The following is a 10,231-nucleotide window of genomic DNA, read 5'->3' as shown; positions in this document are numbered from 1 at the left end:
CTCACCTATCCCCTCCTCCCACCTCAAGCTGCACCTCCATTTCCTATCTACCAACCTCATCCCACCCCCTTGACCTGTCCGTCTTCCCCGGACTGACCTATCCCCTCCCTACCTCCCCACTCATACTCTCCTCACCACCTATCTTCTCCTCTATCCATCTTCAGTCTGCCTCCCCCTCTCTCCCTATTTATTTCAGAATCCTCTCCCCATCCCCCTTTTCTGATGAAGGATCTAGGTCCGAAACGTCAGCTTTTGTGCTCCTAAAATGCTGCTTGGCCTGCTGTGTTCATCCAGCCCCACACTTTGTTATCTTGGATTCTCCAGCATCTGCAGTTCGGATTATCTCTGAGTAGACATTGCCACTTTAAGGCGACAGAGGGACCCATTAACCCGACATTGCCATTTTAAGTGGGTTGGCCCTTGCTGCAATAGTGGGCGGGGAAGCTTTAAATAGGAAGTAACTCCAGAGCTCCAGGAGTAGCCGTTGCGTACAGAAAGAGGAAAGTTTTAATTTTTTTTTGAGGGCAAGACAGAAACGGGGAGGATAGAGCGTGAAATGAGGAAGCGGGAGTAGAAGCTCTTAGTGCCGGAAGACTTTCTGGGGGTAACAATCAAACGCGTTTTAGTAGTTTAATGTTTGCCCTCTGGGGCGGATGCTTGTTCTGACGCTGAGCCGAGGGTGCAAGATGACTTCAGGAGGCTATGTTGCTCCTTGGAAAACTTGCGGCGAGTTTTCGGATTCCAGAGTTGGCTCAGGCTTCCCTGAGACAACGGGGGCTGGGCCATTGTAGTAAAGGCTCTGTCAGCCCTGCTACCACTTTGTTCCCAACATAGACAGGGCCCGTACAGTGGGTTACCGATGAACTCTTCCTGACCGCTGGCACTCGGTGGTGGGGGTAGGGCTGTTGCCCTCGGCAGCCGGAGCAAGATTTCTTGTCACTTCCCCACCTACCCAAACAATATCAGTACATCAGCTGCCTTCCTGCTTATAGCAGTGGGTTACCCACACGAGAGTGCGGTCAGCAATTCGGTATAACTCACGTCTGCAAATCTACGCCTCCAAGGGTGCCCTCCCCCCACCCCCTGCGGCCGATGCCCGACCACCCCGGTTCTGATCTTTTTTTCCTGTCTCTCTTTTTTTCTCTCTCTCTCTCCACACAGCCGTGCTTTACCCAAATGATGGAACCGGACACGATCGATCGACATGATGCCCAGCACAACGGGACGGCGGGTGGCGAGCAGCTCCTGCAGGGTTATCAGGATGACCACTTTGATGCCCAGGTAGCCCCGTGAGGACCTCGGGTCACCCAGAGATACCCCTGCTCACACCACAGCCACCCGCTCCTCGAACACACCTCCCCTACCTTGTTGGAGTACGGGATAGGCTGGGTCCATTCACCCTCTGAAAAGTTGGCTTCCAGCCAACTTGGGTGGAATGGCTCCGTAAGGATGTGTGTTGAAGGAGATTTCACTTGTTTCTTTTTATCTGTCTCATTTTTTTCCTTTGGACCGGAAGGTAGAGGAGTGGGGAGTAGGTTATTCAATCTCAACAAGTCAGCTCTGCCCTTGAGTTCGTGGCTGGTCTGATAACTCTCAAATTAATTCACCTGCCCTTTTATTTCCATATGACCCTTGATTCCCTCGCTGGGTTTTTTAAAGATCTGTTTTCTTTTTCCCAACCTTGCATGTAGACCTCGAGACCCAGCCGCGACAGCTTGCTCTGGTAGACAATTCTGCAGGTTCGCTCCCCTCTGAAGCAAGAAACTCCGCTATACCTCCAGTCTTAAAATGTGCCATCCCTACTTCTGAGATTGTGCCATGTGGTCCTGGACACTCCCAAAAGGGGGAACTACCCTGTTAAGTCCTCTGAGAATCTTGTACTTGTCAGTAAAGTTACCTCTGAGTGATATCGTTCCTTTATGCCCAATATTAAGCTTGGTGAAAATTCTACCAGAGACTCTCTTCCCAGAGTGTCTGTTTGTTAGAGTCCATCCTACTTACTAGCTCTGCCTCTCCTTGACTTTCTCATTCTTTCTCTTTCTCTTTCTCCTTCCCCCCCCCCCCACCCCCACCCCCACCCCCACCCCCTCTCTGCTTCACTGTCCCCCTCTCTGGTTGCAAAATTCCTACTCACGTTCTCGCCTGCTCCACATCACACTTTTTTTGTTTTCCCCCCACCACCTACACCCGCCAGGCCACTGACGCTGATTTCTGTTTTTGCGGACAGATTGATGACTTCATGGCCCCAAACCAGGATTACAATGAGGAGGAAGAGGAGCGGAAATATTTCCGCCGGAAGTGCCTGGCAGTGGTGAAGAACGTGGTGTTTGCCAGTCTTGGTAGCTCCCTCACCTATGGAGTCTATTTGGGTGAGTCTCAGCCTGAGGGAGAGGCAGGGCACTACATGCCCATCAGTCCTTGGACCAGGTGAAGTTTCTAATGTTGATTGTTACTAACGCTCGCGCGCGCACACACCACACCACCACCCCCCACCACTAACCACCTTTAGACCAGAGTGGAGGGGTGGCAGTGTTGAGATGGAATGTGCATGTACATTTCAGAGAGCATGTTTAAACCCCCTATTGCCACTGCCCAATTGTTTGGCCACTCTCTGGTTGGCTCATTTGAGGTCTAAAACAATGAATATGAGAGTAGCAGGGCATGCAAGTACTAGTGGGGAAGCAGGGCTGAGGGTCAGTGCAAGAGGTCCTATCCCCGCTGACCTCTTCCCTCAGAGGGACCATGCTCTCCCCTTTGCCCTTTGACTTCTACTCCCTCTCTGACATGTGCTTGCTTTATTTTTCTGTCTTTCTTTCTGCTTTCCCCTCCCCTGCCCTCACCTCTAGGTCTACTGCAGATGCAGCTCATCCTCCATTATGATGAGACTTACCGGGAGGTCAAGTATGGAAACCTGGGGCTTGAGGACATTGACAATAAGATGTTGATGGGCATTAACGTCACTCCCATTGTTGCCCTCCTCTACACGCCTGTCTTGATCAGGTAACCCTGGAGTTTGGGGAGGGTTGGGAGGGTTCCCACGGGGATGCAGCATGACCTGTGATCATGGTGGGGTTGGGGGGAGATCTTGTGTGGCTCGTGGGGGTGGTAGGACAGTGTTGCACCCCTGCTCTGTTCTGTCACTGACCTGAGTGGACAGTTCAGTTCTTGGGGAGAGGAAGTGGTGGCCTGTGCAGGGGAATGATAACGGAGAGAGAGAATTGGTGGAGAGAGAATTCCTGGTGACCACTCCGACTGATCTTTCCCCCAACTTTCGCAGATTCCTTGGGACGAAATGGATGATGTTCCTCACCATTGGAATTTATGCTCTCTTTGTGTCGACCAATTATTGGGAGCGATATTACACCCTGGTCCCATCAGCAGTTGCCATTGGAGCAGCCATCGTCCCCCTCTGGGCCGCAGTGGGGAACTACATCACCAGGTCTGTTTCCGTGGTGACTCATTCCTGATCTCCCCACCCCAAGGCTGTGTGCCCAAACTAAAAGGGAATATTGAGGGAGCTCTGCTGTTTCTGAACTCTTCCTCTGAATGTCCTGGGATTCTCTAATAGATACAGTAGAGACAGATAAAGGAAGCAGGCAAAAACCTGGCAGATGGAATGTAATTGGGGAAAGGTGAGGTCACACTTTGTCAGGAGGAATAGATCAGCTGAATTTGATAGCAGAAAGCAGTGGAAAAGAGGGATTTTGTAGCCTTTGCATGTGAATCAGAAAAAAAGCCAGCACCCAAGTTCAGGTAATTGGGAAGCAAATTCAGTAATGGTGTTTATATCAAAGGGAGTGGTATATAAAAGGAAAAAGGCTTTGTTAAAATTGTACAAGGCACTCATCAGACCACAGCTGTGAAATACTGTTAACAATTTGGATGCCTCACCTAAGGAAAGGTAGGTCGGCATCAGAGGCAGTCCAGGGAATGTTTGCCCATCTGATTCTGGGTATGGACTGACCCACTATGAGAAGTTGAGTAGATTGGGCTTGTGTTTGGAATTTAGGAAAAATAAGAAGCAACCTTTATTGACACATGTGGCTCTTAGGGACCTCACAGTTGATGACGTGAGATAGACTCACTTCCCCTTGAGAGAGTGTCGAGGAAACAAGGCATGATCTCGGATGAAGGGAGCATGTACTTAAGACATATGAGGAGGAATTTCTTCGGAATGGAGGAATCTGTGCAGTTCTGGGCCGTATGGAGCTGTTGAAGATGGGTTACTTTAACTATATTCAACGTTGAGAGGCCGGTTTCAATCAAAGAGAGAAGGGTTATGGGGGTGGGGGATGGCGGGGGGGGGGGGGGGGGGGTGGTGGTGTGGAAGGTAAAACACTGGAGTTGAGGATGGTCAGACCTGGTGTGATCTCAATGAATACCAGGCAGACTCTATGGATGAAATGGCAAGCTTCCTTCTGTTTGGTTCTAACACTGTGTACTGGGAACACTTGATGGAGTCAGTGTTATGTAAACATCATTTTCAGTCTAAATTAGTAGAGGGAGCCTCATTCTGTATCTAACCCCATGCTATCACTATTCTGGGAGTGTTTGGGGACAGGGTAGAGGGAGCTTTACTCTGTATCGAAAGCCCTGCTATCCCTCTCCTGGGAGTGTTTGGGGGAAACAATGTAGAGTGGGCTTATTCTGTATCTGCTGCCCCTTATTCTGGGAGTGATTGCCAAAGTGAATCTGATGTGCAGAATCTTCTGAAAGCTCCATTCAGTAATTACTCAAATTGCTTTCCTGACAGAATGGCGCAGAAATATTATGAATATGTTAATTATAAAGAGGACCATGTTCTGGAACAGAAGAAACTGCCCAAAGGAGCATCTCACCAATATGTCATCATCTTCCAGTCAATCTTCTACTTTCTGTTTAATGTAAGTCTTTTTTTCTGCTCCAAAGCGGGTAAATCAGCCAGGGCTCCTGATCAATGTCTGGTGATCCCTGGGTTGAAGTGAGTTGAAGGCAGCTTGGACTCCTGCTTGTGCTTGCAGTCTGTCATGGTCATTTTGAGAGACAGGAGAAACAAGCCAGGGTTCCTGCTCACAGTCAGTGTTGTGAAACTGAGGACAGGGAGAAAATCGGCCCGGGACCTGGCCTCATCACTGTCCAGTGATCCCTTTCTTAGAGGAAGGTTTCAAATCAGCCAAGATTCTCGAGCTCCTGATGAGTATTGTGTGATCCCCTGTTTTGAGAGAGTTTATCAGCGAGGGGTCCTGCTTCTGACCATTATCCTGAAATCCCTGGATTAAAGTGAGGGGTCTTCCCCCATGACTCCTGGTTAGTGAGAAAGATGGGAAATCAGCCAGGAGTCCTGCTCTGCTTGCTGTCCCAGTGATCTCCTGAATTGATTGGGGGAAGAGGGGAAATCGGTAAGTTTCTGAACTCTTGATCGTGTGTCAGTGATCCCTCAGTTAGAGATCGAAAGGAAATTGGCCAAGGTTCTGGTACCTGATGCCTTGACCAAGGTGAAACCAGCCAGGGTTCCTGCTGTTGCTCCCTATTCCAGTGAGAAAGGGGGAGGGGGAGATCGAGATTCAGGTGTTAGAAAGGGAGAGGATTGGCCAGGTACTTTACAACTGATCATGATCCTGGTGATCTAAAAGACTGTGCAGAGTAGTTGGGTAAAGGGACTCGCTGCATTGCTGTTGCAAAGGGCCAGCATAAGCTGGAGGGTCAAATAGCCTCTGCTGCTGCTACAATGGGCCTGCATTCTGATCAAAAACAAAAACCAGAAGTTTCTGGAAAAGCTCAGCAGGTCCAGCAGCATTTGTGAAGAGAAATTAGAGTTAATGTTCTGGGTCCAGTGACCCTCCCTCAGAATTTCCCTGTGTTCTGATCACTGTCTCTCTGCTCCTCCTACTTTTAGCTCAGTTTTGTGTTTGCTGAGATGCCCATGGCCTTTTTCCTGAACCGCTATCTCTACCAGTCCAACCACACACTCCACGCCGTCAAGCACTGCGGTAAGAGAGCTCGGTTGAAAGAGAAAACTTCGAGTAAATGTCAGCAATGCAGGCCACAGACAGATGGAGAGGGAGAGACTCCAACACTTACTGAGAGAGTCACAGGGAAAGACAGACAGAGTGAGATATACACATGCACGCGCGCCCTGGCATCGAGGGCCCTAAATCATAGGCATGCAACATGGAAATAGACCCTTCAGACCAACTCATCCATACTGACCAGACATCCAGAACTGATCTATCCCATTTGCAGGCATTTGGCCCGTATTCCTCTAAATCTTATTCATGCATTAATTGAATGTTGTAATTGTACCTGCCTCTACCACTTCTTCTGGCATATACACACCACCCTCTGCATGAAAAACCTACCCCCTAGGTCCTTTGAAATCCTTCCCATCTCACCTTGAATTTGTGCTCTCTTGTTCTTGACTCCCCTATCCAGGGTAAAACAAACTTTGGCAACTCTCCCTGTCCATGTCCTTCATGCTTTTATAAGCCTCTATAAAGCTGCCCCTTGGCCTCTGCTCCAGGGAAGATAGACCCAGCCTATTCAGCCTCTCCCCACAGCTCAAAGTTCTTGCTCCCCTCCAGTTCTGGTAACATCCTTGTAAATCTTTTCTGCACACTTTCAAGTTTAACCTCATCCTTCCTATGGCTTCATCAGTGTCCTGTACATCTGCAAAATGACATCCCAACTCTTATATGCAATACACTGCCCAATGAAGGCAAATGTGTCAAATGCATTCTTTACAGCCCTGTCTACCCCTGCTGCCATTTTTGGTGAACTATGTACCTGAACCCCCTTGGTCTCTGTTTGGCAACACTCCCCAGGACCCTACCATTGACTGCACAAGTCTGCTCTGCATTGCCTGACCAAAATACAAGCTCACGTTCATCCCAATTAAACTCCATTTACCACTTCTCGACCCATTGGCCAATCTCATCAAGGTCCCATTATACATTGTACATCTTCACTGCCCACAACATCACCTATTCTGGTGTCATCTGCAAACTTACTAACCATGTTCGCATCCAAATCACTTATTTAAATGCAAAGTAGTGGACCTAGCACTAATCCTCGGCGTTCCACTGGTCACAGGCCTCCAATCTGACGTACACAGAGACACTCAAGCGAGTGAGGGAGAGAGATGCACAGGCACAGAGTAAGAATAGCAGACACGCAGATGTGCGCACATGCCCTAGCCTCGAGAGAGAGAGAGAGAGATGGAGACAGATAGTCAGGCACAGAGTGAGACACATATGACCACACCGAGTGGCTGTACACGTCTGACACAGAGGCAGTAATGACAAGTGTGGGTGGAAAAAAAAACTGGTCAAGAGGGAGGAGGCAAGTGCACTGTCACGCTGCCTCGTTGAAAGATACCTGTGGCCAAAGCGAATGGTGATTTTTATTTTTGTTTTTGTGGCAGGCACCGAGATGAAGGGACTGATTGAGGGTCTGAACAAGACTGTGTTAATGAAACTGCCTCAGAGCATCAGCCTCATTGTGGTGGAGAGTGTCCTGATGGCTGTTATATTCGTCGCTATGATACTGGTACATCCACAACACCACATGGAGGCAGAGGGTATAGAAGGAGAGCAAGAGCACAAGGGGTGGGGGGCAGCAGAGAGGATGAAGGAGAGGGGTTTCAAGATGGAGGCTGTTGCAGAAGTTAAATCTCCTAGGGTAGAATTTAACACTTAGCTCGAAAGTGAGCAGCTTGGGTATGAAACAGTTGTGCTGGACTTAAATACAGTTAGTTGCTTAAGAATGAGGGCCATGTTGGCTCGGTGGACCATGAAATGGGTTTTGCAACAAAAAGCAGTTGAGAAATAGTTCTCCAGATGAATAAGGAAACAGTTCATGGCTCATGATAAAGGTATATTCTGGTGAAGAAGAGGATATACCAACCATGGTTAACTGGGGAAATTGAAGATCACATCAGACTGAAAGACAAAAATACAAAAACCTGCAGTGTGGCAAAAATTACTGGAAAGCCAGAGAATTGAGGTTTATAAAAGCATGAAGGACATGGACAGGGAGAGTTGCCAAAGTTTGTTTTATCCTGATGTCCAAAAATGCAGTAATACACGAGTAAAGCTTGAGGCTAAACTCTCAAACAGTATCAAAATTGACAGCAAGAGCTCCTTTGACATCCAAAGAATGGCGAACACCAAAGTTAACATTGGTCCCCTTTATAGAATAATGCTGGAGAAATAATATTGTGGAGCCAGGAAGTGACAGGAGTTGAATAAACATATTGCATCAGGCTGAGAAGGCACTGATGGTATTCCTGAATTACTATATAATCATGGATGAGTATAAAGTACAGCAAATATTGTTGAAATATTATAACAGTAACTACTAGGTTTAATGACCAATGAGTCTCCTGGATTGGATGCGTCATTGGGCATTTGAAGGAAATGGCAACCAAGATAGATGCCCAGAAGGATCTTGGGCTCAAGTCCATCACGTCATGAAAGTGACTGCACAGATAGATAGGGTGGTAAAGAAGGCTCATGGCATGCTTGCTGTTATTCTTTGGGAAATTGAGTACAAGAGTCAGGATATTATGTTGCAGCTTTATAAGACTTTGGTCAGGCCACAGTGAGAGTATTGCATTCAATTCTGGTTGCCACATTACAGGAAGGATGTGGAGGTTTTGGAGAGGGTGCAGAAGAGGCTTATCAGGATATGTGGCCTTCTCTACATCAGGGAAACCAAGCAGAGGCTTGGGGACTGCTCTGCAGAACACCTATGCTCAGTTCGCAACAACAGCTACACCTCCCAGTTGTGAACCATTTCAACTCCCCTCTTCCCCCCCCCCCCCCCATTCCTCGGGCAACATGTCCATCGTGAGCCTCCTGCATTGCCACAATGACGCCACCCAAAAGATGCAGGAACAGCATCTCATATTTTTGCTTGGGATCCCTGCAGCCCAAGGGTATCAATGTGGACTTCACAAGCTTCAAAATCCACCCCCCCCGCCTCCCCTGACCACATGCCAAAATCTGCCCAGCTAGTCCCTGCCTCCCTAACCATTCCTCCCACCTCAAGCTCCAACCATCCCCTACCCACTAACCTCATCCCGCACCACCCCCCCGCTGCCGCCACCAACCTATTCTCTACCCCCCCCCCCCCCCCCAACCTCTCCCGGACCAACCTATCCCCTATCCCTAACCATTCCTCCCACCTCAATCCCCTACCCACTAACCTCATCCTGCACCACCCCCCGCTGCTGCCACCGACCTATTCTTTCTCCCCCCACCTCCCTGGACCAACCTATCCCCTCCCTAATTCCCCACCTGCGTTCACTTCACTGGCTGTAACCCCACCTCTTTGACCTGTCTGTCTCCTCTCACCCTATCTTCTCTGAAATCCATCTTCTATCCACCTCCACCTCCCCCGTCTCCCTATTTATTTCAGAATCCCCTTCCCCTCTCCCATTTCTGAAGAGCCTTGACCCAAAAAGTGAGCTTTCCTACTCCTCTGATGCTGCTTGGCCTGCTGTGTTCATCCAGCTTCACACCTCGATTGGAGGGTGTGAGATCTGAGGAGAAGCTAGAAAATTTCAGGTTGTTTTTCTCTTGAGTGACGGAGGCTGACGGGAGACTTGATGGCAGTTTATAAAATTGCGATGCTTGAATAGGGTTGATGGTCAGAATCATTTTCCCAGAGTTGAAATATTTCAAGATGAGTGGGGAAAGTTCAAAGGCGATGAGGGTCAAGACAGTGATAGAAGTCTGGGACACAGCCAGGGGTTGTTGTGGAGGCAGATACTATAGGGGCTTTTAGATAAGACCATAGACCATAAGACATAGGATTGGAAGTAAGGCTATTCGGCCCAACAAGTCCACTTCACCATTTAAATCATGGCTGGGCATTTCAACTCACTTCCCTGCAGTCTCCGCGTAGCCCTTGATTCCTCCTGAGATCAAGAATTTGTTGATCCCTGGCTTCCACTGCACTTCATGGCAATGAATTCTACAAGCCCACCACACTCTGGCTGAAGAAATGTCTCATTTCAGTTTTAAATTTACCCCCTCTAATTTTAAGGCTATGCCTACAGGTCCTAGTCTCATCGCCTAACGGAAACAACTTCCTAGCGTCCACCCCTTCTAAGCCATACATTATCTTCTAAGTTTCTATGAGATCTCCCCTCAACCTTCTAAACTCTGAGTACAATCGCAGGATCCTTAGCCGTTCATCATAGGTTAAACCTACCATTCCAGGGATCATCCGTATGAATCTCTGCTGGACA

General features: G+C 48.5%; 1 protein-coding gene across 3 annotated transcripts in view; it reads left to right on the top strand.

Annotated features, from left to right (window-relative positions):
* Positions 1-444: 444 nt before the first annotated feature.
* The window catches only part of unc93b1 (unc-93 homolog B1, TLR signaling regulator), a 54,933-nt gene continuing 45,146 nt past the window's right edge, over positions 445-10,231 (top strand). For 2 of the 3 annotated variants that reach the window (XM_048563006.2, XM_048563004.2), the window contains exons 1-8: positions 445-604; positions 1,162-1,281; positions 2,228-2,369; positions 2,847-3,000; positions 3,278-3,439; positions 4,754-4,883; positions 5,876-5,969; positions 7,400-7,524. In XM_048563006.2, coding sequence (XP_048418963.2) covers positions 1,177-1,281; positions 2,228-2,369; positions 2,847-3,000; positions 3,278-3,439; positions 4,754-4,883; positions 5,876-5,969; positions 7,400-7,524 — 912 coding nt within the window. In that variant the 5' untranslated portion in view covers positions 445-604; positions 1,162-1,176. The remainder of the gene's footprint in view (positions 605-1,161; positions 1,282-2,227; positions 2,370-2,846; positions 3,001-3,277; positions 3,440-4,753; positions 4,884-5,875; positions 5,970-7,399; positions 7,525-10,231) is intronic. The other variant, XM_048563005.2, reaches the window with a different exon arrangement.

The sequence above is a fragment of the Stegostoma tigrinum genome, chromosome 33 (assembly GCF_030684315.1).
Source record: "Stegostoma tigrinum isolate sSteTig4 chromosome 33, sSteTig4.hap1, whole genome shotgun sequence".
Taxonomy (NCBI): domain Eukaryota; kingdom Metazoa; phylum Chordata; class Chondrichthyes; order Orectolobiformes; family Stegostomatidae; genus Stegostoma; species Stegostoma tigrinum.
This window is presented reverse-complemented; position numbering and strand designations above follow the sequence as displayed.